The 27968-nt window shown below is 43.6% G+C and overlaps 1 protein-coding gene across 5 annotated transcripts in view; it reads right to left on the bottom strand.

The window, feature by feature from the left end:
• The window catches only part of LOC140476887 (cadherin-7-like), a 151505-nt gene that overhangs the window by 97969 nt on the left and 25568 nt on the right, over window positions 1-27968 (bottom strand). For 3 of the 5 annotated variants that reach the window (XM_072569778.1, XM_072569775.1, XM_072569779.1), the window contains 2 exons: window positions 11645-11984; window positions 134-428 (listed from right to left, as the gene is read on the bottom strand). In XM_072569778.1, coding sequence (XP_072425879.1) covers window positions 134-428; window positions 11645-11845 — 496 coding nt within the window. In that variant the 5' untranslated portion in view covers window positions 11846-11984. Of the gene's footprint in view, window positions 1-133; window positions 429-11644; window positions 11985-22668; window positions 22741-23536; window positions 23641-27968 lie in introns of all 5 variants that reach the window. The other 2 variants (XM_072569777.1, XM_072569776.1) reach the window with 1 other exon arrangement.

Raw genomic sequence — 27968 nt, 5'->3', positions numbered from 1 at the left:
TTGGACAGGTACAAGGATGGGAAGAACTTAGAGACCAAATGCAGGCAAATGAGACTCGTTCAGTTTAGGAAAGCTGATTGGCATGGGCCAAAGGGTCTGATTCCACCCTTTGATGATAATTTCTCTCCCTTACCGTCAGGTGACCTTTCAGGCACTGTGGCAACGTATGGTTCATCCAGAAACTGCGGTTCATTGTCATTGATGTCCTGGACCTTAATGTGGAACTCGGACTCTGGTTCTATGTATTGGTTGGTTTCTCTGTCAACCACTTGCGCCCGCAGGATGTAAAATGGCTTCTCCTCTCGGTCCAGCTTCTTTAAGAGGAAAATATCTCCATTGTCCTCATCGATGGTGAAGATTGTGCCAGCTCCATCACCCGTCAGGTTATATCGTAAAGAACCATTCCCATTGTCCGAATCAGAGTGGAGCTGCGGGTGTCAGTCATGTCAATAGAATCATAGAATCACAGAACTAAAGTAACTAGTTGAGCAAGTACCATACAAAGACGTGACAAACTGGCTGATATTATAAGAGTGACTTTCAGGTCATTAATGCAACACCATTTTCAGCTTAGCAACAAAATGTCAAGGAATATTCTGAATGACATAGGGGCTATAAGAGGTTACACAATGTTATACACTTAAAATCAGGCTGTGAGCTGACACATGCTTGACCCAATAGGCGCAATGTCAGCCCAGTATTTGGTTACAAGAGTTTGAGGAAGGGGATGGGGTAACTGGGGCAGAGGAGGACAACACAGAATTGTTACAACAAGAAGGAGGCCATTTGGCCCATTGTGTCTGCACTGGTTCTATCTCCTAGTATCAATCTCCTATCTTTTTCCCATAACTGTGCATATTATTTCTATCCAAACAATTGTACAATACGCTCTTGAATGCTTCAATTGAATCTGCCTCCACCCTATTTCCAGGCAGCACATTCCAGACCTGAACTACTCGCTGTGTGAAGGGCCTTTTCTCCCGTTGATCCTTGTTTTATTTCACATCACTTTAAATCTATGCCCCATGCTTCAAGTAAAACAGAGTGCGCAGACTTGGAATTAACAACAGGGATTCAGCAAATTCACGTTCTGCTGATACTTCTCTGCAACTATCCTCGGGTGACTGTCTGTGTGGAGTTTGCTCATTCTCCCCGTGTCTGTGTGGGTTTCCTCCGGGTGCTCCAGTTTCCTCCCACAGTCCAAAGATGCACACGTTAAGGTGGATTAGGAGAAAGTGAGGATAACGCCTGAAAAATTCGATTCTCCTGCTTTTCGGATGCTGCCTGACCTGCTGTGCTTTTCCAGCACTTAACTCTTGACTGAGGTGGAGTAGCCGTGGTAAACTGCCCATAGTGTCCAGGGATGTGCAGTGTTACAGGAATAGGGTGGGGGGAGGAGGGTATGGGTGGGATGCTTTTTGGAGGGTCTGAGTGGACTTGGTGGGCCGAATGACCTGCTTCCTCATCGTAGGGATTATATGATTCTATGATTCTGTGAAATGAAATTGTGATTTCTATATTCTCTGCCCATTATCAAATCTCAGACAGCTGTTTCTGGACCCAGGGATTCTTGATTGGATAAAGATTTCCACTGCCGGGAGATTTTAACATTTTCTTTGGGGGCTGAAATTATTTCAAATCGCAGCAGATTTTCAGATATCAAGCAATCACTCAAGGTATTAAAATGTCAGGCTATAGTTTCCTTCCAATGCTGCGCCAAATAAGAGCACAGCCCCTCCCTCCCTCCTCCGCCTGCTGGGTCAGGATGAAACATTTCACTTAGTCTTGACAAAGATATGAGTCCGTTTGCACTAATAGGTTGGTCAGAAGTTTGTTGTCTCACTGTTTTCCCGAAAAGCAGTCCGTGCCAGCTTATGCAGCTGAATCAACAAAAGGTAAGCTTCTATCCTAATCATTTATCCTTTTGTTGGTGTCTACAGTAGGATATTTACCTGATGTGAAAATGCTTATGCAGAATCTGTGGGTGGGCATTGTGGTATTGAAGGATCTAACACATATTTATTACATCTAGCCTCATGTATAAAGATTTCATTCCTCAAGCACACAAGAGGAGCCTGCTTCAAGTGATCAGGTGTAAGATGGATTATGATACATAAGGTCACAGGAATGATACAGTCTCTTATAGCTACACTGACATAGCAACCGTGAGACATAACACAATATTGGTCACCTTTGACTCGACTATTTTACTACATTTCTATTTATATGGTGAACCATATTTTACCTTTGATAAACATTATAATCCAAAACTTTGCTCCCTGTGTCTCACCACACAGTCCTGTTCTCCCATTGCTTCTGCGCTGGCTGATCTACGAAATTGCCATCAGACAAGAAATATCTTGATTATAAAATTGTCATCCTCTTGTGCCTCCATGGCCTCCTCTGTCCTATCACTCTGCCAGTTTGACAGCCCTCGAAATGATCTGCAGCTCTCTGATTCCGATTGGATTGAGATCTGGCCGGAGGTCATCGTGACCCGAAATGTTAACACCTTCTCTCCGCACAGGGTCTGACTGACCTGCCAAATGTTTCCAGCATTTTCTATCAATGTTCCTCTACTCTGGGCCCTTGAACTTTAATTTTAAAAAAAAATCAGCTCTTCCGCTGCCCGGATACGAGACTCCTCTTCTCTCTTTCAACATGTCCTCCTTCCCAGCATTCCTGAAAATCTTTTATTTCTGCTTTAATATCTCCATGTGTGGTTTGGTGTCATGTTTTATTTTGTAACAGTGCTGTGAAGTACAGAATGCTGTTTTATTAAATTAAAGGTACCACTGAAGTGCATGTCGCTGTCACACATACACCAGAAAATCTACGTAAAAGATTAGTGGTGTGTTCAATAAATAAGGAACTCAGGAATGGCCATTCTGTTGCCATCTTTTATTTTTAACCCCTCTGCAAGGCTGTTTTTGATCCCATTCTTGATTACACCTGTTTTCCTCATGTTTTACAGAAGCAGAGAAGCAAACTATAGAGTAAGAGACCTTTCTGCCCTCAGAGACCGTGCCATCTCTTTCAAGGAACTACACAATTACACGCCCTCCCCTGGTCTTGCCTCCATGCCCTGGCAATTTTCTTCCCTTCAAGTATTTATCCAACCTGACTGTAGACATTACGATCAACATCCTGGAGGCTACCGTTGACGAAAAACTGACTTGGTCACCCATCTGAATATTGTGGCTACGTGGGCGAGTCAGAGGTTAGGAAAACTGTGGTGAGTAAATCACCTCCAGTCTCCCCCAGTGTCCATTCCTCCCTCCCTCTGCAAGGCACCAGTTTGGGGTGTGTTAGAATGCTCATCGCTTTTGTGGATGTGTGCAGCTCCAAAAACACTCAAGAATCTGAGTAACACCCAAGACAAAGCAGTCCACTTGATAGCCACCCTGCCCTACCTTAAATATTCACTTCCCTCACCATCATTGTCCAGTAGCAGCAGTGTATACCATTGACAAAAGCATTGCAGTGTCTCACCCAGGCCCTTGCAATAGCACCCTCCCCCATCTCGAAGGACAAGGGCGGAAGTATAATGGAAGCACAATAATCTGGGAATTCACCTCTAAGCCGGGGTCAAAATCCTCAAATTCCCTTTCTAAAATCACGGTGGTCACTTCGATTCCTCAAGGGCTGCAATGCAAAAGGCAGTTCCACCACCTTCTCAGGGGCAATCAGAGGCGGCCAACATTTGCTCGCCTATGGAAAGCATAAAAGAAAAATCTTTTTTTACCCCCCTTTCAGGCTGTGCTTTCCTGACCACTACATTCGAGAAATACTCAGTGTCCTACCTTGTTGATCAGAAGACAGAGATATACCGAATGTTTTCACATTCCTTTCTCCTGCAATCCCGGGAATCTATCCTGAGGGGCGGTGTGTGATTTGTCTTTCGCCCCGTTATTCCTACCAATTTCCATAGCATTCCCTGAAGCTTCGCCAACTGGTGGTCTCCCTGGGTGAACCGTTACCAAACCACAGGCAGAAAGTATGGCTTCTACCTCAAGATGCGCCCTGTGCAGTGGCAACAATCCATCAGTGTCACAAAGTAACTTATCTTCACATCCCTGGAGTGAGCACTCGGGTAGGTCGACCCTGGGGTACGATGGCAATGTGAGAAAATCAGCCCTGAGCTATTTCACGGGAACCCAATGCACATTATGAATTGGATTAGTTACCAAAAATCTCTAGCTCGAATTTGAACAAGTACAGAACATGATGATATCATGTACCATCTGATGAAGGAGCAGTGCTTTGAAAGCTAGTGCTTCCAAACAAGCATCTGGTGTTGTGTGATTTTTAATTTTGTTTCAAGACTCTCTCCCAGTGGTTTTTTTTCTCTCCATTCACAGGAAATGGGCATCATTGGCTAGGCCAATATTTATTTCTGGCCTTAATTGTCCAGAGGGCTTTTAGGTGACAGCAAAATTGCTGTGGGTCTGGAGTCACATTCACGCCAGACCAGATTCGGACAGCAGATTTCCTACCCTAAACAGCATTAGTGAACTAGATCGGTTTTACAACAACAGTTCCTGTTTTTCCCATTAGGCTAACATTTTTACATCCAATTTTCTTTTCAAACAGAATTTATATTTCACTATGTGTGGTGGCTAGTCAGTTTCTCACCCATTTCCCCTAGATCATTAATCTGAAATTCTGGTTTATTAACCATGTGACATTACCACTGTGCCACCAGCTCCCCTAATGTAGACATTTTCTAACTAACCGGTTCAGGGATGGCATTACATACCTCTGGAGCAAGTGAGACTTGAACCCTCGTCTCCTGGCTAAGATGTAGGGACATGACTACTGCTCCACAAAAGCATCTGCCACTGTTAAATTCCATTTGTGTTCTGCACAATATGAAGGGTTTTGGGTCATTGTCTGTCAGAGAATTGCCTGGAGCCAATTTTCTTGGCAGTGCTGTTTTGCACTACCTTCTACTCTTAGGGATAGGACAAAGAGGCAGGACCGACTGTCTGGCAGGAACTGGAACTGAAGCCATTCTATTGGGTGCTGTTCAGAACCACATACTCGCTAACACGGCTCACTGGTTTGTGTTATTTGTCAAATGATAGCCCAACTTCAACCAAGAGAAAAATAATGGGGTAATTTAACAACTCTTACAATTTGCATCATTTATATAACATTATTTCTTAATATTGCAAATCTTCTCCAGGAGTGTTACTGAGTGTAATTTGATAATAAGGCACATAACAAGATTATTAAAGTGTTTGAGAAGATAAAAATAGAAAAGATGGTTTCTACATGTGCAAGAGGCCAAAACTACAGCTATAAATATCTGTTCATCACTACTAATGAATTCAGGAGAAAATTCTTCGCTCAGTGTTATCAAAGTGTGTTATTTGAAATCGTAATTTAGAACATCATTGACAGGAAGTATATCTATATCTGAGAGTTTTTGGGAAAGAAACACTTTGCTAAGCAAAGGAGACCGATATTTAGAGGGAGAACTTTCTCATCAAAATTTATTAAATGAAAACCACTGGAAAATCTCAGCACCACAATTGGATGATTCTTAAAAGGAAAATTCATAATCTGTAACACTGTCGCCTGAAAAAGAAATCCAGTAACTGATTCCGAACGATACCCTGGGGCCAGTGTCTGCTTTTTGCTGCAGACCAACATTTGAAACAATCTATGAGTTTCCTTTTACTGAATGTAATGTTACTTGGCCAACTGTTTTTAAGATAACACTTAGCCAAGTCATACACGTTTTCTAAATGGTTTGTGGATTTATATCTGTGTTGATTATATTTAAAGCTTTTGTTAACAATCTTTCAACCTTTATTGATGTGAACATGTAAAATGGGAGCAGAAATAGACCATTCAGCCCCTTAAACCCAATCAGGAAGACCATGGCAGATCTGTTTGTGTTTGGAATTTCATACTCTCATCTCGCCCTGATTATTTTTGGTATTCATGCCAAACCAGAATCTATCGATCTCTGTCTCTTTTTTTAGATTAGATTCCCTACAATGTGGAAACAGGCCCTTCGGCCCAACAAGTCCACACCGACCCTCCGAAAAGTAACTCACCCAGACCCATTTCCCTCTGACTAATGCACCTAACTCAACGGGCAATTTAGCATGGCCAATTCACCTGACCTCCACATCTTTGGACTGTGGGAGGAAACCAGAGCGCCCGGAGGAAACCCACGTAGACACGGAGAGAATGTGCAAACTCCACACAGACAGTCACCCAAGGCTGAATCGAACCTGGGTCCCTGGTGCTGTGAGGCAGCAGTGCTAACCACTGAGCCACCGTGCATCTTAAAAAGATTCAATGGCCAATTGGGTACTTGTAAAGGATCTGTGAAGAACGAAAGCAGGACACAAAAAGATATAAACACCTGAAGAAGGGCTCATGCCCGAAACATCGATTCTCCTGCTCCTTGGATGCTACCTGACCTGCTGCACTTTTCCAGCAACACATTTTCAGCACAAAAGGATACAGGCAGATAAGTTACAGGAAGCTCCTAAGTTGTTTTCCAGGTACATTAAGGGTAAAAAGATAATGAGGAAAAGAGTTTGGCCCATTAAAGACCACTGTGGTAATTTGTGTGTGGAGCTGGAGGATGTAGCTGGGTTCTAAATGAATGTTTTGTGTTGGTGTTCACTAGCAAGAGGAATGATATGGATAAACAAATCAGGGAGAAGGTCTGTGATACAATTAAAGATATTAACATAGACAAGGAGGACGTGATCTGACCGGCTTAAAATTATGTAAACCTCCAGATGAAATGTATCCCATATCGCTGAGTGGGGCAAGGGAGCAAATAGCTGGGGCATTTGCAAAAGTTTTCGATTCATCTCTGACCACCAGAGTAGTGCTGGAGATTGGAGGACAATATGGTAGAGATATTCAAGAAGGGAGCAAAAGATAAGCCACAAAACTACAGGCCAGTCAAACTAGCCTCAGCGACAGGGAAACTATTGGAAGGAATCCTCAGGGACAGAATTAATCTGCAATTGGAGAGGCAGTAATTAATCAAGAACAGTCAGCATGGTTTTGTTAAGGGGAAGCTGTATTTGACCTTGACTGGATTTTTTGAAGAGGTGGCCAGGTGTGTAGATGAAAGCAAGGACTTCAGCAAAGCTTCTGATCAGGTCCTGTATGGGAAATGGATAGCAAAGCCGAGAGCACATGGGATCCAAAGAAATTTGGAAATTGGATCCACAACTGGCTGTGTGCCAGGAAGTCGAGGGTGATGGATAAGTGCTATTTTTGTAACTGGAAATCAGTGTCCAATGGGAGCCGGGTTGGGCCCCTTGTTTTTTGTGGTTTATATAAAAGATTTAGACTTGGACACAGCAAGTTTTAAGTACGTTCACAGATGAGATGAAAATTGATGCTATGGTAAATGAGTTATCAAGATGGCCGCAGATGAGGCCTGTGGAGATGGGGCTCATCGACTCCAACTGCTTTTGTTCTGTTATTTTCCTCTCATTTCCTGTTTCTCTTTTGTTCTCTTTTTTTTACTTACTTATTGTACGGAGATCAGATGGTATAATGGCGACAGAAAAGGGTCTCAGTGCAGACACATGGTGCAGTGAGTGATCCTAGTGCAGACACATGGTGCAGTGAGTGATCCCAGTGTGGACACATGGTGCAGTGTGTGATCCCAGTGCAGACACATGGTGCAGTGAGTGATCCCAGTGTGTACTCAGAGTGCTGTGAGCGATCCTAGTGCAGATCTGAGTGTGCCCTTACTTACCTTTCTGGGGCGAGTACGGGACCTAGCATTGGAATTGCTGGCTGCCACCTCGGATGAGGAAACATTGGCAAGAGATGTTACCTGAGAATCAGTGACTTTGCTGTGGTTGGGTCCAGTGTAGACACTGGTAAAGTGCTGGCAGAGGGAAAGTGGCCCAGCAGCCAAAGTACTTCAACATTGGTTGGGTCCGGTGTATATAGCGGCAAGATTGTTGGGGAAAGGACAACAGTGCAGGTGCCATTGATGATGTGTTGGTTCAGGACCATTGGTCTCTTTAGAAGCTACATCTCTCCAATCTTTTTTCTGATTGAACTGTGTAAAATGGTGACGGATTGTGGTGACAGTGGAAAAGTTTTCCATTGTATTTTACTGTTTTTCTCACGGTACAGTAAAATCACTCACTTAAATAGTCAGAGGAAGAACCTCAATCACAGGAGGATATGACTGGGCTGGTCAGGTGGACGGATCTGTAGTAAATGGAATTTAACCTGGATAATGTGAGGTGATACACTTGGCCAGGCCAAATGAAGCACAAGAATCCACGATGAATAGCAGGATCCTGGGACACTCCGAGGGTCAGAGGGACATTGGTGTGAATACACACTTAAGGCATCAGGACTGGTGGATAATACGGTGAAGAAGACATATTGGATACTTGACTTTGTCGTCAAGGCATGAAGGTTAAGAACAGGGAGGTTAGCTGAACCTGCATAAAACCTGCGTATGTCACAAGTAGAGTATTGTGTGCATCTCTGGAATCCACAGTATCGGAGGGATGTGATAGCACTAGACAGAGTGTAGAGGAGACTTACCAGGATGTTGCCTGGACTGGAGAGTGTTCATTATGAAGAGAGATTGGACAAACTGGGGTTATTTTCCTTAGAGCAGAGGAGATTGAGAGGAGACATGACTGAGATGTGTAAAATTATGACAGGCATACATAGGGTGGCCAGGAAGAAACTTTCCCTTTAATGGAGCAATCAATAACCTGGGGGCATAGATCTAAGGTAAGGGGTAGGAGATTTACAGGAGATATGAGGTAAGGGTTTTTTTTAAACTCTGGGCCAAATGCTGGAAAATGGGATTGGGATAGTTAGGGATTGTTTTTGACTAGCATGGACCTGGTAGGCCAAAGGGCCTTTTTCCATGCTGTCAATCTCTCTGAGACTATGACCCCAGCTCCACAATCTTCTGAGTCAGAGAGTTTCAAAGTCACATGACTCTCTGACAGAGAAAAATTCTCCTCGTCGCATTCTGAAAAACATGACCCTGACTATAAAACTCACCCACAGAAATAGAAATACCTTTATGTATCTCTCCTGTCAAGACTATTCAGAATCTTATATTCTATAATCAGGTCACTCTTCTCAACTCCAGTGGAAGCAAGCCCAGTCGGTCTCAGTTATCTTCATTCTTGGTATCAATCCTGTAAGCTTCCTCTGCACCACATTCAATATGCATTTACATCCTTCCATCATTCAGAGTCCAAAACTGCAAGCAATATTTGAGACATGGTCTCTCCATTGAACATCCATACACTGATGTTCAAATCTTCTCTTAGTTAGGACAGTACTCCCTTGACTTTCTTGATTAATTGAGTTGAAGGGTGTGGTGCTGGAAAAGTACAGCCAGTCAGCATCCAGGAAGCAAGAGAATCCATGTTTCGAGCATAATCACTTCACCAGGAATGATGAAGAGCTTTTGCTCCAAACGTCAACTCTCCTGATCTTTGGATGCTGCCTGACTGGCTGTGCTTTTCCAGCACCACACTCTTTGACTCTGATGTCCAGAATCTGCAGTGCTCCCTTTCTCCCTTCTTGATTACTCATTGTGACTGCACACTAACGTTTTGTGACTTATACACCAGAACACCAAAGTACCTCTGCATCTTGGAATTCTTGTTGTCATTTTCCATTTAATTAATATGCTGCTTTTTCATTTTTCCTGAGAAAAGTGAACACTTTCACATTTTCCAACATTATATTCAATCTGTTAGATTTGTACACACACTTCCAACCCACCTGTATCTGCCTGCCATCTCATTCTGTCTTTCACAACATGTACTCTTACCTCTCTTGGATTCTCTCAAGGTAAACTTGCAGGCTGAGTCAGTGGTTAGGAAGGCAAATGCAATGATGGCAGTTATTTTGAGAGGATTTGAATTATAAAAGCCGGGATGTACTTCGGAGGTTCTCTCAGGCTCTGGTCAGACCACATTTGGAGTATTGTACAAAGTTTTGGGCCCCATATCTCAGGAAGGGTGTCCTGGCCCTGAAGTGTGTTTACAGGAGGTTCATGAGAATGGTCCCAGGAACAAAAAACTTAATGTATGAGGAACATTTGAGGACTCTGGGTTTATACTCCATGGAATTTTGATGGATAAGGGGGAAACTAATTGAAACTGACAGAATACTGAATGGCCTGGACAGAGTAGATGTTGGGAAGATGTTTCAATTGGTAGGAGAGATTAGGACCCGAGGGCACAGCCTTACAGTAAAAGGAAGACCTTTTGGAATGGAGATAAGGAGAAACTTCTTCAGCCAGAGAGTGGGGAATCTGGGGAATTCACTGTCACAGAAGGGTGTGGAGGCCAAGTCATTGAATACATCTAAGAGTGAGACAGGTAGGTTCTTGATTGTCAAGGGGATCAAGGGTTACAGGGAGAAAGCAGGAGAATGGGGTTAAGAAACATATCCGCCATGATTGAATGGCGGAGCAGACTCGATGGGCTGAATGGCCTAATTTCTGCTCCTATATTTTATGGTTTTATTTTGGTGTGTTAACTACCATACCTTTGCTCCCCTCATCTATGTCATTAATAGATATTGTAAATAGCTGAGTCCCCAGAACAGATCCCCGTGAAACCCTAATCATCACATCTTACCAATCAGACAGTGACCCGTTTACACATACTCTCTGCCAATCCTCGATCCAGGCTAATATGTTAACCCCTGATTGTATTAGCTTAGATTACTTACAGTGTAGAAACAGGCCCTTCGGCCCAACAAGCCCACACGATCCACCGAAGCACAACCCACCCAGACCCAGTCCCCTACATTTACCCCTTCATCCAACACCAGGGGCAATTTAGCATGGCCAATTCACCTGACCTGCACCTTTTTGGACTGTGGGAGGAAACCGGAGCCACCCGGAGGAAACCCACGCAGACACGGGGAGAATGTGCAAACTCCATGCAGTCAGTCGCCTGAGGCGGGAATTGAACCCCGGTCTCTGTGCCTTGAGCACTTTTTTAAAATTAACTTTTGAAGTGCGTTTTGCCAAGTGGCTTCCGGAAATCAAAGTTCAATAAAGTCTATCGGTTTTCATTTATCCACAACACATGAGAGGGGAAAGATATAAAAGAGACCTAAGGGGCAACGTTTTCACACAGAGGGTGGTGCATGTATGGAATGAGCTGCCAGAGGAAATGGTGGAGGCTGGTACAATTACAACATTTTAAAAGCATCTAGATGGATATATGAATAGGAAGGGTTTGGAGGGATATGGGCCGGCTGCTGGCAGGTGGGACTAGATTGGGTTGGGATATCTGGTCGGCATGGACGGGTTGGACCGAAGGGTCTGTTTCCTTGCTGTATATCTCTATGCTTCAATGACTCTATGACTCTATGACATAGACAACACTTAAAAAGGTTCTTCAATGGCTGTAAGGTGCTTTGGGGTCATCAGTGCTTGTAAAAGGTACTATATAAATGTACGCATTTCTTTGCACTCGATATTTCAAGTCGTTTAGGGTGAAGTCGCCATAGTCCTCAAGGACCGTGGGGCTGCTCTCTCAGAGAGAGAGAGGCGATTGCTGATGTGTTTAACCTGAGAGTCATCACACTTCAGATGACTGTTGAGGTTGAGAAGAGGTACGTTCATCTCAAATAGACCTACCTTGCCAATGTAGAGTGGCTCTGTTTCTAGATGCTCTTCCAATACAAAGAACTGATTCCACACCCATTTCCTCTTGACGCGATGCAGAGAGGGAAGCTGATTTGCTGCTGGTTCAGCTCCAGAATGAGCTCGGTCTATCAGACAATATTCTGCTATTGCACAGCCCATTAGGATAGTCCACCGTCCACACCAGGTTAGCATTCCGGGCACTCAGCAAGTCCGGCTGGCAAACTGAGTTAGCGGCGCAGATTTCTTGAATAATAAAGGACTGAGCTCGTTGGGTACCCAAGGGGTAAATTCTCGCAGAATGGCTCAAAATCAGCACCAGCACTTCACATTCCTGGAAGGGAAATAAAAGGGGGTGACTTTTATCCGTATATCTTATTGCATGGTGGAATGTATTTAATGTCTGTTCAATGACAGGATTTGGGCAAGGTCAGCATTGCTTGCTTATCCCTAATTGCCCTTAATAGTGATTAAGGGTGAACCTCATTGCTATGGGGTGTGAAGCCATACGAATTGACAGTCCATGTAAGACTAGAAAGTTTCTTTCCCTAAGTGGTGAAGTCTGCTTTTACAGCAATAGTCACCTTTACACATGTGTACATTCATGACTGGGCCAGACAGAATGTTAGTCTTCCAGAGAATTGAACGACATGGGAAGTTTTTTACTTGCTGCTCGTCCCGAGATGCCTCTTGAGAAGGTAGTGATGAGCTGCCCTTTTGAACCGCTGTTTTCCCTGGAACATTGGAGGCTGAACCTTCTAGTGGTTCATAAAATCATAAATAGGGTAAATAGACAAGGTCTTTTCCTTGGGGTCGGGGAGTCCAGAACTAGAAGGCATAGGTTTAGGGTGAGAGGAGAAAGAAAAAAACAGGACTTAAGGGGCAACTTTTTCACACAGAGGTTGGTAGAGGAAGTGGTGGAGGTTGGTACAATTGCAACATTTAAAAGGCATCCGGATGGGTATTTGCATAAGAAAGGTTTAGAGGAATATGGGCCAAATGCTGGCAAATGGGACTCGGTTAATTTAGGGTGTCTAGTCAGCATTGATAGGTTGGACTGAAGGGTCTGTTTCCGTGCTGTACAGCTCTATGACTCTATAACTATGACATGCTGTAGGTTGACCCACAATGCCATAAAGGAAGGAGTTTCAGGATTTTGACTGAAGGAACAGTGATATATTTTCAAGTCAGAATAGTGAGTGGCTTAAAGGGGAAAATGCAGGTGGTGGTGTTCCCTTGTATCTGCTGCCGTTATCCTTCTAGATGGAAGTGGTTGTAGGCTTGGAAGGTGCTGTCTGAGGAGCTTTGATGAATTTCTGCACTGCATCTTGTGGGTAAGGGGTGGGGACATGATGCTCATAATCAGTAGTGATCAAATTGAATGAGGGATCTGGTTCAATGGGTCACCTGGCTTTTGCCCGAAATGTCAATTTTCCTGCTCCTCGGATGCTGCCTGACCTGCTGTGCTTTTCCAGCACCACTCTAATCTCAACTCTAATCTCCAGCATCTGCAGTACCCACTTTCACCTGTCTTGTTTGACAGAGACTAGGGTTTCAATTCCCAATTATTTTACTTGCGCTTATATTCCGTCAGGTACACGGGTGGATTCTGATTGGTGGCCCCATAATCATTGCCTGGCCCTGTGGATGATGAGTTAAATGAAATTGCCATAACACTGAATGGTGGAAAAGGCTTGAGGGGCTGGATTAGAATAGTGCTGGAAAAGCACAGCAGGTCAGGCAGCATCCAAGGAGCAGGGGGGGATCTGGTTCAATGGGTCATCTGGCTTTTGCCCGAAATGTCGATTTTCCTGCTCCTCGGATGCTGCCTGACCTGCTGAGCTTTTCCAGCACCACTCAAATCCAGACTTGGGTTTCCAGCATCTGCAGTCCTCGTTTTTACCAGGCTTGAGGGGCCTACTCCTGTTCTGATGTCCCTATCAGTATCTTGTTTTAACTGCTATAAGTTAGATGGGAAACACCGACAGAAAAAACACTCTGCAATTTGACACATTTTCATTCAGCTCCTGGAGAAGATATCAGGTTGCTGGACACTATGAGGGCAATATCTATTCAACTGGTTTTTATAAATCTGCCCTGTTTCAACCACAATGTAAAACACTTCCAGAAAGTGCAGAGGGAGCATAGTCTGCAGAGGGTGCAGTGATGTAATGGTTATGTTATGACCGATCCTGAAGTAGGATTTAAAATCCCATTATGGTAGCTGAGGAATTTAAATTCAGGCAACTAAACAAATCTAGAGTTTGAGGAAAAAAAGGCAGCGGCATCTGTGATGATGACAATGAAATGATTGAATTGTTGCAAAAACCCATCTGTTCCTCCCATGTTCTTTAAGGAAATAAAACTCCACTTCTCACCTAGTCTAGCCTTAATATGACTCTTAAACTCACAGCAATGTCTGTTAACTATCCTCTGACACAATCCAGCAAAACCCTTAGTTTCATTGGGATGGGTTATAAATGCACCACTAACATCCCATATAGGAATTGAAAAAAAATACTTCCAACACTGCTGGAGAATATAGAATAATTAAATCAGGTCATTATGCAGGAGTATCAATTCAGGGGGCAAACCAAAATGTATATTGCATGAGAGGACTATGCTAATTAGAGGGAAAGTGGACTATGATTAGTGGAGATGTTGACATTGCAAATGCTCCCACTAATCCAGATTGACAGTTAACAGCTAGGCTTTGTTTAAATATTAAACAAATATTGAATCAGGATGGCTCTGATTGTTCAGGGCAAGCATGTTAGTTTTCCCCTGGAATTGATATTCTTGCAAAATATCCTGATGCAAGATGAAATGCTTCAACAAAATATATCTTTCCAACAATACTTAAGTTCCATACTGCTCAATGGCTATTTCAACAATTAAATCACAGTACATGAGGCTGATGCATTCCCCATTTAGCACTCTTATGTTTTCTCCTTACTTTGCATTTCCTTTGTTTAATATTTCAAATGATTCCTGTTTGTGTAAAGTGCAGCTTCTAGGCAGGCTGGCAGCTTTGTGCATAGAGTTGAAGCTGCAGCCATCCAGGCAAGTAGGGAACATTCCATTCTATTCCTGATTTGTGCCTTGTAGATGGTGGACCGTCTTTGCAGAGCAAGGGGGTAAGAATTATCCATTGCAGAATTCCTAGCCTCTGACCTGCTCATTTTATTTATCTGGTAAATCCAGTTAAGTTTCTGGTCAATGGCAACCCTAAGAATGTTGGTAGCGGGGAATTCAGTGATGGTCACACCACTGAATGTTATGAGTGATGCTTAGATTGTCTCTTGTTGGATACGGCCATTGACTGGCACTTGGGTGGGGTGGAGGCTACGAGCCATTTGTCAGCACAAACCTGGATATTGTCCAGTCTTTCTTCACATCAGCATGGAATTCTTCAGTATCTGAGGAGTCACAAATGGTGCTGAATATTGATTAATCATCAGCGAACAACTCCACTTCTCATCTTGTAATAAAATGTAGGTCATCGATGAAGCAACTAAAGACGGTTGGGCCTAGGACACCAGCCTGAGGAATTCCTGCAGAGATGTCCTGGAGCTGAGATGACTGACCTCCAACAACTAAAGTCATTATCCTACGTGTCAGGTATGACTCCAAACAGTAAAGATTTTGTCCCCTGATTCCAGATTTCCTCAGCTTCCTTGATGTCACACTCAGTCAAATGCATCCTTGGTGTCAAGGGCAGTCACTCTCACCTCATCTTGAGAATTCAGCTCTTTTGTCCATGTTTGAACCAAGGCCATAATGAGTGGCCCTGGTGGAACCCAAACAGGTTATTGTTGAGCAGGGGCTGTTTAATAGCACTGTTGATGACACCTTCCATAACTTTACTGATGACCGAGAGCAGACTGACAGGGCGGTAATTGGTTGGATTGGATCTGACCTTCCTTTTTTGTATAGAAGATATAGGTGGGCAGTTCCCCACATTGTTGTGTGGATGCTGTGGGGTACAGGTTTGAAACTTGGAATGAATGAGGCAGGGGAGTGATCAAAGTGAGGGGCTGGGAATAAGGAGGAGGGATGTTTTCTCTTGAAAACCACTTGGAAATCTATTTGCTTAGCCTACCTTGGAAACTGACATCTTCTTAACCTCTTCCTGGGTCACCTGAGCTTCCAATTCTACCCATGCTAAACCTGAACAAATGCCAGAAGTGTGAGTGACTATTTTTAGTGGCCTTCTCCATTTATCTAACCAATCAACAAAAAGCAGGACCAAAGTGAATATTTTGAGTCCAATCTGACTCTTTGGAATCTGAGTTATTGGGCATGAAAGACTAAGTCTGTTCTCTTCCTACAGATATTTTGCGCCAGTTGCCTTTAGTAATTTTGTCAATCACTTTAAAATTGTGCCCTCAATTCTATCCAATTGACATTTTTAAATAGGCGCCAGCTAATCAAATATGACCTGCCTTAGGAATTGCTAATTGTGTTCAGTTTTGGTCATCTTGCTGTAGGAAGGATGTTATTAAACTGGAAATAGTACAGAACAAATTTCCAAGGATGTTGCCAGGATTCAACAGTCTGAGTTATAGGGAGAGGTTGGACAAGCTAGGGCTTTTTTCTTTAGATAGTAAGAGAATGAAGGGGGGACCTTATAAAGTCATAGAGTCATAGAGATGTACAGCACAGAAACAGACCCTTCAGTCCAACCCGTCCATGCCAACCAGATATCCCAACCCAATCTAGTCCCACCTGCCAGCACCCAGCCCATATCCCTCCAAACTCTTCCTATTCATATACCCATCCAAATGCTTCTTAAATGTTGCAATTGTACCAGCCTCCACCACTTCCTCTGGCAGCTCATTCCATGCACGAACTACCCTCTGCGTGAAAAAGTTGCTCCTTAGGTCTCTTTTATATCTTTCCCCTCTCACCCTAAACCTATGCCCTCTAGTTCTGGACTTCCCGACCCCAGGGAAAAGACTTTGCCTATTTACCCTATCCATGCCCCTCATAATTTTGTAAACCTCTATAAGGTCACCCCTCAGCCTTCGATGCTCCAGGGAAAACAGCCACAGCCTGTTTAGCCTCTCCCTGTAGCTCAGATCCTCCAACCCTGGCAACATCCTTGTAAATCTTTTCTGAACCCTTTCAAGTTTTACAGCATCTTTCCGATAGGAAGGAGATCAGAATTGCACGCAATATTCCAACAGTGGCCTAACCAATGTCTTGTACAGCCGCAACATGACATCCCAACTCCTGTACTCAATACTCTGACTAATAAAGGAAAGCATACCAAATGCCTTCTTCACTATCCTATCTACCTGCGACTCCACTTTCAAGGAGCTATGAACCTGCACTCCAAGGTCTCTCTGTTCAGCAACACTCCCTAGGACCCTAACATTAAGTGTATAAGTCCTGCTAAGATTTGCTTTCCCAAAATGCAGCACCTCGCATTTATCTGAATTAAACTCCATCTGCCACTTCTCAGCCCATTGGCCCATCTGGTCCAGATCCTGTTGTAATTTGAGTTGACCCTCTTTGCTGTCCACTACATCTCCAATTTTGGTGTCACCTGCAAACTTATTAAATGTGCCTCTTATGCTCGCATTCAAATCATTTAAGTAAATGACAATAAGTAGAGGACCAGCAGCGATCTTTGTGGCACCCCACTGGTCACAGGTCTCCAGTCTGACAAACAACCCTCCACCATCAAGGTGTATAAGATCATGAGGGGCATGGATAGAGTTGATTCTCTCCATCTTTTTCCCAGGGTTGGGGAATTGAGGACTAGAGGGCATCAGTTTAAGGTTAGGGGGGAAAGAATAAAAGGGACCCTGAGGGTCAACTTTTTTACACAGAGGGTGGTACGCATGTGGAATGAGCTGCCAGCGAAAGTGGTTGAGGCGGGTACATTAACAACATTTAAAAGACATTTGGACAAATACATGGATAGGTTGAGAAGGATATGGGCCAAGTGCAGGGAAATGGGGTTAGTGTGGATGGACAGTTTGGTCGGCACGGACCAGTTTGGGCCAAAGGGCCTGTCTCCATGCTGTAGGACTTTATGACTCTGTGCCTCTAAATGGTAGACATTTCTGTCGAATCTGCGGGGGCTGATGCCTTGCTCCATATTAAGGAGGTGCTGGAAAAGCACAGCAGGTCAGGTAGCATCCGAGGAGCAGAAAAATCGATGTTTCAGGCAAAAGCTCCTTCACCATATTAGGGAGAAGTATCCCCAGCCTGAAACAGGACAGAACCGGACTTACCCCAGACAAATTTTAAGAATTTTTTTAAGCAATGTGGCTTTGCTGGCTGGGCAAGCCTTTACCATCCATCCCAAGTTGCTCTGGTGAATATAGAGGTGAGCTTCCAATCACCACTAAGTTCTGAGGAAGGGTCACTAGCCCCAAAACGTTTACTCTGGTTACTCTTCACACTTGCTGCCAGACCTACTGGGCTTTTCCAGCAATCTCTATTTTTGTTTCTAATTTACATTATCTGCAGTTCTTTCGATTTTTCTTTCCTTTAACCACTGTTGTCCACCAATCTGTTAGGCAGAAAATTCTAGGATTTTGACCCAGTGAAAGGATGGTGATACAACTCCAATTGAGGATGGTGCGTGGTTTAAGGTGGAACTTGCATCCATTGCCTTTTCCTTCATGACGGTAATGGCGGTGGGTTTGGAAGGTGCTATCAGAGGAGCCTTGGTAACTTGGGGCAGTCAACCTGGTACCACTGTGGACCAGTTCATTAGTAACATTCCTGTTTCAACCAACACCATTGTCTGGAACAGATTGCATATTAATATTGGAAAAACATGAAAAGGTGTATGATAAAGCATCTGGTAATGAGATTAAGACAAAATTAATTCTGTGCTAAAAGTCATTATGTTCTACTACTGGTTTTCACTGGTTTAAGGTTTGATCTGACCACCATCTGATCTTGAGTAAAGGGGAAGCTGATTTGCTTTTCTACAAATGATTGACCTCACTCATTCCTTGGGTTATTGTTCCACCTTTGAAACTGTCTATGCCAATGGTGTTGACTGTCTTTACCACCACCTGGCAGATAGGCCCTAACCTGGACTCATTTGGGGACATTCAAACCAAACGTACCTTCACCTCAACGATAAGGCTTCAAGAGTCATAGTGTCATACAGCATGGAAACACACTCTTCAGTCCAACATGTCCACGCCAACCAGATATCCTAAATTAACTTAGTTGAAGTTGTCAGCATTTGGCTCATATCCCTCTGAACTCTTCCTATTCATATACATATCCATAAGACCATAAGACCATAAGACATAGGAGTGGAAGTAAGGCCATTCGGCCCATCGAGTCCACTCCGCCATTCAATCATGGCTGATGCGCATTTCAGCTCCACTTACCAGCGTTCTCCCCGTAGCCCTTAATTCCTCTAGACAACAAGAATCTATCAATCTCGGCCTTGAAGACATTTAGCGTCCCGGCTTCCACTGCACTCCGTGGCAATGAATTCCACAGGCCCACCACTCTCTGGCTGAAGAAATGTCTCCGCATTTCTGTTCTGAAATGACCCCCTCTAATTCTAAGGCTGTGTCCACGGGTCCTAGTCTCCTCGTCTAACGGAAACAATTTCCTAGCATCCACCCTTTCCAAGCCATGTATTATTTTGTACATCTCTATTAAGTCTCCCCTTAATCTTCTAAACTCCAACGAATACAATCCCAGTATCCTCAGCCGTTCCTCATATGCTAGACCTGTCATTCCAGGGATCATCCGTGTGAATCTCTGCTGGACACGTTCCAGTGCCAGTATGTCCTTCCTGAGGTGTGGGGACCAAAACTGGACACAGTACTCCAAATGGGGCCTAACCAGAGCTTTATAAAGTCTTAGTAGTACATCTCTGCTTTTATATTCCAACCCTCTTGAGATAAGAGACAACATTGCATTCGCTTTCTTTTAAATGCCTTTTAAATGCTGCAATTATACCAGTCTCCACCATTTCTTCTAGCAGCTCATTCCATACATACGTCACCCTCTGTGTGAAGATGTTACCCCTCGGGTTCCCTTTAAATCTTTCCCCTCTCACGTTCAGCCTGTGTCCTCTACTTTTGGATTCCCCTACCTTGGTTAGTCACCTTATCCATGCCCCTCATGATTTTATAAACCTCTATAAGGTCACCCCTCAGCCTCCGATGCTCCAGGGAATATAGCCCCAGCCTATTCAGACTCTCCCTATCGGTCAAACCCTCCAACCCTGGCAACATCTTATAAATCTTTTCTGAACCATTTCAAGTTTAACAAGAGTGTACAGATAGTTCCTTTGATTTCTGTACATATACTGTAGGAAAAATAATCTGTAGCAATGTTGGAAATGTGGCAGCCACAATAAAAGTCCGCAAAGACTATCTGACAGTGATTGAATAATTTGTTCTTAGTGATTGAGGGATGCCTTTTTTGCCTGCACCCCAGGGAGATCAGCCTTTGTTTCTTCAAAATCGCAAGATTGGGATTTTTTTACACAGCCAATTGACCATGTCTGGTGCTTCATCTGAAAGATCTGCTGCCTCAGCAGAGCAACAATCTACATACAGAAAAATTGCAGAAACACCCAGCAATGGAGATATTCAATCCTTATGAAATAGGCTTTCATTTCCTAAAGCAATCTTACTTCTATTCCTTTGTGGAATTTGGTTAACGCTAGCAAGGATCTGTCCCTAACTGCCCTCAGGAAGGTGATGGTGAACTCTCTTCTTGAACCCCTGGGGTTTCTGTGGATTATAATCACAAATGTATTTTTTTCAAGAAACTTGTTCCCAACACAAGGGTGTGTGGAGTTTTGTAGCACTGCTGCTGTAGCTCAGTATCTTAGCCCAGTTGGCTGGATGGTAGGTTAGTGATGCAAACGAGGTCTCAGTGTGAGTTCCATTCCCACAGTGGCTGAGGTTAATGTGAAGTACTCTCCTTCCTAACTTGACCCTTGAGTTAAAATCCTCTCTGGTCATCTCTCTAGTGAAAGAGCAGTCCTTGCCGGTGATGGCATCTTTCCCCTTTACTAGAGCCTGATAAGAGTCAGTTAAGAATTAACCACATCACTCTGGGACTGGGGGTACATGTTGGCCAGACCAGATAAGGAAGGGAGATCTCCTCTGCTTGTGATGTGAGTGGGTTTCTTTATTCAACCATTATTTTCATAGTTCATATTATAGAAACTATACTCGTTGGAATTTAGAAGCATGAGAGGAGATCTAATTGAGGCACGTAAGATGGTAAAGGGGATCGACACAGTAAACGTAGGAATGATATTTTCTCATGTTGGCAATCTAATAAGAGGAGTCTTAGTAGGATCCTCAATATAGTAGGATAAGAGACATCTGATTTAAAACAGAGATGAGGAGGAATTACTTCACTCAAATGGATGTGAATCTGTGGAAATCACTGTTCGAGAGTACAGTGAATGCTGGGACATTGATTAAATTTAAGGAGGAGACAAGCAGGTTTTTAATGAGTAATGTGTTGAAGTGTTGTGGAGAGTGGGAAGACAAGTGGAATTGAGGCTGAGGTGAGATCAGCCACGATCGTATTGAATGGTAGAGCAGGCTTGAGGGGCTGAATGGCCTACTCCTACCTCTGCTCTTATGTTCATAAAACCCATAGTTCAGATTTATTTAATTAACTCCATTTAAATCCCTCAGATGCAGTTCAACTCAGAACTCTGCGCTATCATTCCATGCCTCTGGATTACAAGGCAGGCAACATAACAATTCTGTTACCATGCCCATAATCTTCATTTTGGACTTTTATAATCAAATAGTCTACTCAATGCTGGACATTTTCTGAGCTAACATCAGTTCTGAGGAAGGGTCACCGGACCAATATTGTTAACTCTGATGTCTCTTCACAGATGCTGCCAGACCTGCTGAGCTTTTCCAGCAACTTCTGATTTTGTACTCAATGCTGGGCAGTGCAACAAGAAATCTTCCTCACGGAGATGATAACTGAATGCTTTCTCTATTAGTCTGAGCAAGTGTTATTGACCTGCATCTGACAAGGAAAAGAAACAATATTTATTGGTATCCGAATCCATTAATAGGCAGAGATCTGGTTTCTTTCTTCTCTCAGTCATATTTTTGTCAGGAACGTCTCCTGAAAGTAATTCAGGGATGTTTTTACCACATTTAGGGAGCTATGTCAGTGCATGTTATGGTTGTAGTAAATTCACTGCTGATGATTCGAGATTGCTGTGTTGAAATGTCAGATTCCACAAACCATTTCTTAGCAGTTTATTTAATAAAATAAAGCAGAAAGGGCAAGGAAGAGGAGCTCATTTCTTTTTTAAGGTGTCTGCTGTGAATTTTGGATAATGACAAGATCTATATTTCATTAGGCAGAGAAACAGCTGGAAAGGATCCAATTTTAAAGGTAGGAACTTGCTTTGATGACAGATTCCCTGGGCAGAAATGTAGCAAATAGCTTTTGTTTTTTTTTTGCTTTGTGACAGTTAAAATATCTTTCCTGCAAATGGTGTGGCTGCAATTTGAATATGCTCAAAAAAAAACACAGAATCATTATTTGGACCCATGTTGACTGCCTGCATGAATTGCCTGCTGAATTTGCGGAACGTCGGTGTGTTCTGTTGATCCTGTGTACTGAACGAGTGCAGAATATATTTTCTCCTCCATTTCCCACCTTTCCCAGCAGGGCAGCTGACTGACTTTAAAAGCCAAATGCCAAAACAGTGAAGGAAATAACCCTGCAAAGTAAAATGCCTATTAAAAAAAAAACCAGCTGCAGTGCTCTGCTTTCGAATCAGTCAGAATTAACTGCCTCATCTCAGTCAATGGCCTTTGCAATTCAATGTTTTTCAAAACAGACAAGGGAAAGATCCAGCTCTGAAAAGCCAGATCCTCCACCTGTCAGTTTAACTGATGGCGTAAGTTGTCCTTTTGTGAGGCAAACTTTTCTAAGGATTCAGATACATTAGCTTTGGGCGTGAGTGACTTCTATATTGTTGAATGAATGCACTGTTATTCTATCTTAACGCATCCTAGTCTTACCCAAGTCTAATCGAATGTTCTTGCTCCTTTCCCTGGACCTATCTTGCGTGCATCTCCGTCTGACTAGCTTCCCTGCAGGAAATGAATGTGTTAATAATTTGGTTAAACAGCTCATGTCTTACCAACATGCTGCTCTTCTGGACTGACTCCTCCCCCAACCCCCATCCACACTGGCATGCGATTTTGAGCTTTTATTAAAAAAATCACTATTGGACTTTGGCAATGTTATCTGGGCCAGCATTTATTGCCCGTCCCTAGTTGCCCCTTGAGAAGGTGAGGGTGACCTGCTTTCTTGAAACGTTGCAGTACGTGGGTTGTGGGAAGACCCACAATGCCCTTAGGGAAGGAATTCCAGGATTCTGACCCAGCGACAGTGAAGGAATGGAGATATATTTCCAAGTCAGGACAGTGAATGGCTTGGAGGGGAACTTGCAGGTGGTGGCATCCCCATATATCTGCTGCCCTTGTCCTTCTACCTGGAAGTGGTCATGGGTATGGAAGGAGCTGTCTGAGGACCTTTGGTGGATGTCTGTAGTGGATCTCGTATATAGTACACCCTGCTGCTACTGAGCATCGGTGGTAGAGGGAGGGGATGCTTATGAATGTGGTGCCAATCAAGCGGGCTGCTTTGTCCTGGATGGTGTCAAGCTTCTTGCGTGTTGTTAGAGCTCCACCCATCTTTATTGAGAGGCAGCAGATCACTGCCTGACACCTTTTCAAAGCAAGCCATGACCTGGAGGACAGTTGGGAAAGAAAGGTTTGTGGACACTCAGTTAGCTGGCAACTGAGGAACCGAGAAATGAAACAGCCCTCAAATTCCAGAAGTTGCAAGTGAAACACAAAAATGGAAGGAAGGAGATCATATGACCTGATGCAATCTTGGCTGATCATGGGCCACTTTCTCATATCTGTTCTTCCCTGAGGAAACAAACTTCTTGCTGTCCCAGCCTTGAATGGAGTAATCGTAAGCCTCTGAGGAAGAGAACGCCAAATTTTCAGAACCCTTCAAATGAAGAAATTTCTCCTCTTCTCAGACGGGCATTTCCAACACCCCTGCGTTTTTGAATCTCTGACCATCGCAAACACTCAGTCTCGACCTTGTCAAGTCAAAATTGGTAGCTGTTTCAATTTTCTGTCAAAACTATCTTTTGTATGGATTAGATCATAAATAGTTGCAAACACGTAACAGCATTCTTGAACAATAAGGTAAGGTTTAGTCTCAAGATGTGATGCCCGCAAAAAAAAACTTTTCATGAAGTTAAACAGAGTAAGCGCAAGTAAATAGGGTTGAATCGATTCACTGTGTTTAAGTAGCCTTGCACTTGCAGAATGTCAATAGCTTTGCTTTAACAGCTGCACTCAAAGCAATGGGCTGCACAAGCTGCTGCCTTGATGTATTGCTGCAATCTCGATCAATATTATTAGGGAACAACTCAGATTGTGACACCCTTTCGTCCCGTCCCAGCTATGTTGAAAAGTATTACCATGAGAGTTCAGGTCACTCCCATTACTTTCATCACTGAATACTGTGTTCTTCCTGGTCCTTTATGGTAAACATTACCACAGTTTTCGCCTGATAGTGTAATGGTCCTGAGCATTATGGACCAGACCAAACCACCTCAAAGTATATTAAGAAGACAGCTTAAACTCCAACTTTTCCTTATTTTAAAGGCAAGTGCCAGGTGGTGCATTCTGGATACAATTCGATTGGTCAAACTAGTCTTGGAGCAGAGCACATTTAATTTGTATGCTATAGTTAAAATACAACAAGAGGAAGAAGATATTGGAATAACTTAGCTCGATTAGAAAACGTAACAGGATAATAGATTATTTAACTCCTGAACAGTAAATGTTCCAAAACAGCAATATCCCATAAACACACCCTTGGCAAAGGCAAATTCAGTAATATAGGTTGTCTCACATGCAATTCCGGCAGCCGGAAGGGAATCCTAGCTTTTAGCTGTAACAAAAAGAGGAATAAGAGCTTCCACATCTACCTTCAAGACCCCACCAACTGCAGAAAACTGAAACTAAAAATCCTGCTTCTGTGGGACACTGACCCCATCCATTCAGGCTGCTTTTTTTTCCCCAAATTTAAAGAAAAGTCCCTCATAAACTGTTTACTTTATTGGTTGAAGCAGGCTGCTTGACACCTATGATTTCAAAGCTACTTGGATGCTGCCTGAACTGCTGTGCTCTTCCAGCACCACTAATCCACCTCTGTCTCAACCTCTGTTCATAACAAAAACAGGATTAAATTCACCTCTTAAAGCCATAGTACTGTCACACTAAGGTTGAAGCAGTCATTCACCATCACTACTCCATTGACAGTAATGTCTGGAGTCTGCACATTTGCAGAATGAGACATAAATCCAGACAATGAATTTATGTTCCAATACACCATTGAGGTTCACCCCAATCCCACTGTGCCAGAGAACAATCAATTAGAAATCACAAAACTGCTGAAAACTTCCATTTGTTATTATCTCATTCGAAAAAAAATCACCTTTTGAAATGGCTATACCCAGTGTAATGTGGTATTTAATGCTTGCTAATATCATAATTACTGCTCTAACTGATTCTGAAGAGTTAATTCTGATGGCAGCTTTTAAGGGCTAGTGGGGTTTCTTGATTGACCACCTGAATGGTTGCTGGGGGATAGCATTCCTGGTGATTCCTGGTAACGCCTCCAAGATTCATTGCTCTAAGGAGACTTCCCTAAAACCTTCAAACTCACCCTCAGTCTGATCAATCCGGGGATCTGTAGACCTGATGGTGTCACGGTAATCAGTGGCCAGGGAGTCTATAAATTCCAGACCCTGGAGTTCAGGACTAGGTCAGTGAGTTTGACTGGTTTGGTAATGTCCAGAGTCGGGGTGTGGGGTGACCATGGGGTGAGGTGGAGCGTGCTGTTCAGGGGAAAGAGCCGGGGTTCTGACTCAGAGGGGATGGAGCACACATGGTGTTTGGAAGATAGGAGGCAGGAGGTTGCTGACATGGAAGGGGAAAGTGCCAGACCTGCTTGAGAGTTGTGGGACACCCAAATCGAAACACCACACCTTTCTCCAACTGAAGCCCTCTGGCTGTTTGAATTAGCAAGGTCATCCTCTTTCCTTAACCAAGTTTTGCCAGCTTTATAAACTGAAGCCATTTACAGTCCTAGAGTCATAGAGAGGTACAGCACGGAAGCAGACCCTTGGGTCCAAATCATCCATGCCGACCAAATATCCCAACCCAATCTAATCCCACCTGCTAGCACTTGGCCTATATCCCACTAAACATCTATTCATAAACGCATTCAGATGCTTCTTAAATGTTGCAATTGTACCAGCCTCCACCACTTCCTCTGGCAGCTCATTCCATACACGTACTACCCTCTGTGTGAAAAAGTTGCTCCATAGGTCCCTTTTATATCTTTCCCCTCTCACCCTAAACCTATGCCCTCTAATTCTGGACTCCCCCACCGAGGGAAAAGACTGTGTCTATTTATCCTATCCATGCCCCTCATGATTTTATAAACCTCGATAAAGTCACCCCTTAACTTCCGATACTCCAGGGAAAACAGCCCCAGCCTGTTCAGCCTCTCCCTATCCCTCAAATCCTCTAACCCTGGCAGCATCCTTGTAAATCTTTTCTGAATCCTTTCAAGTTTCACAACATTCTTCCAATTGAAGGTAGGCCAGAATTGCACACAATATTTAACAGTGGCCTAACCAACGTCCTGAACAGGTCAGGCAGCATCCAAGGAGCAGGAGAATCGACATTTCGGGCATGAGCCCTTCTTTCAGGGCTAATGCCCGAAACGTCGATTCTCCTGTTCCTTGGATGTTGCCTGACCTGCTCCGCTTTTCCAGCAACACATTTTCTGCTTTGATCTCCAGCATCTGCAGTCCTCACTTTCTCCTCCAATGTCCTGAACAGCCACAATGTGACCTCCCAACTCCTGTACTCAATACTCTGACCAATAAATGGAAGCATACCAAAAGCCTTCAACACTATCCTATCTACCTGTGACTCCACTTTCGAGGAGCTATGAACCTGCACTCCAAGGTCTTTCTGTTCAGCAACACTCGCTAGGACCTTACCATTAAGTGTATAAGTCCTGCTAAGATTTGCTTTCCCAAAATGCAACACCTCGCATTTATCTAAATTAAACTCCATCTGCACTTCTCAGCACATTGGCCCATCTGATTAAAATCCCTTTGTAATCTGATGTAACCTTCTTTGCTGTCCACTACACCTCCAATTTTAATGTCACCTGCAAACTTACTAACTATACCTCTTATGTTCACTGTGGCTCAGTGGTTAGCACTGCTGCCTCACAACACCAGGGACCCGAGTTCGATTCCAGCCTTGGGTGACTGTCTGTGTGGAGTTTGCACATTCTCTCTGTGTCAGCGTGGGTTTCATCCGGGTGCTCTGGTTTCCTCCCATAGTCCAAAGATGCCCTCCCATAGTGCAGGACAGGTGAATTGGTCATGCTAAATTGCCCGTAGAATTAGGTGTATTAGTTAGGGGGAACGGGTCTGGGTGGGTTACTCTTTGGAGGATCAGTGTGGACTAGTTGGGCCGAAGGGCCTGTTTACACACTGTAGGGAACCTAATCTAATCTAATCAATTATGCAAATCGTTTATATAAATGACGAACAGTAGAGGACTCAGCACTGATCCTTGTGGCACTCCACTGGTCACAGGCCTCCAGTCTGAAAAACAACCTTCCACCACCAACCTCTGTCTTTTATCTTTGAACCAGTTCTGTATCCAAATGGCTAGTTCTCCCTATATTCTCACCTTGCTAACCAGTCTCCCTTGGGCAACCTTGTCAAACGCCTTACTAAAGTCCAAATAGATCATGTCCACCAGTCTGTCCTCATCAACCCTCTTCGTTACATTTAAAGACACATTTTGGGTAGGAGGTGGGTGAACTGCCTGATCAGTCTCTGCAGTCTCTTGTAAGACAAAGGAGAAAGTGGGGAAGGTTTAGAGATTGGTGGGGAGACTGTTGAGGTACAATAGTTTGATTTCCTTATTGGAGATGGTCTCTGTCTGGCACCATACAGTATAAATGTTACTTAGCATACTTCAGCCCGAGTCTTGTTACACTTGGGCATGGACTACTTCAGTATCTGGCAAGTTGTGAATGATGCCGAACATGGTAAAATTGTAAGAGACCAAAACCACTCACAATACTCCAGGTTTGGTCTCACGAATGCCCTATTTAACTGCAGTAACATATCCTTACCTCTGGACTCGAATCTCTTTCAATGAGGACTAACATTTCATTTCTCTTCCTAACTGGT

This window comes from Chiloscyllium punctatum, chromosome 5 (genome assembly GCF_047496795.1).
Source record: "Chiloscyllium punctatum isolate Juve2018m chromosome 5, sChiPun1.3, whole genome shotgun sequence".
NCBI lineage: Eukaryota > Metazoa > Chordata > Chondrichthyes > Orectolobiformes > Hemiscylliidae > Chiloscyllium > Chiloscyllium punctatum.
Note: the sequence above shows the minus strand (reverse complement) of the source record. Positions and strands in the feature narration are given on the sequence as shown.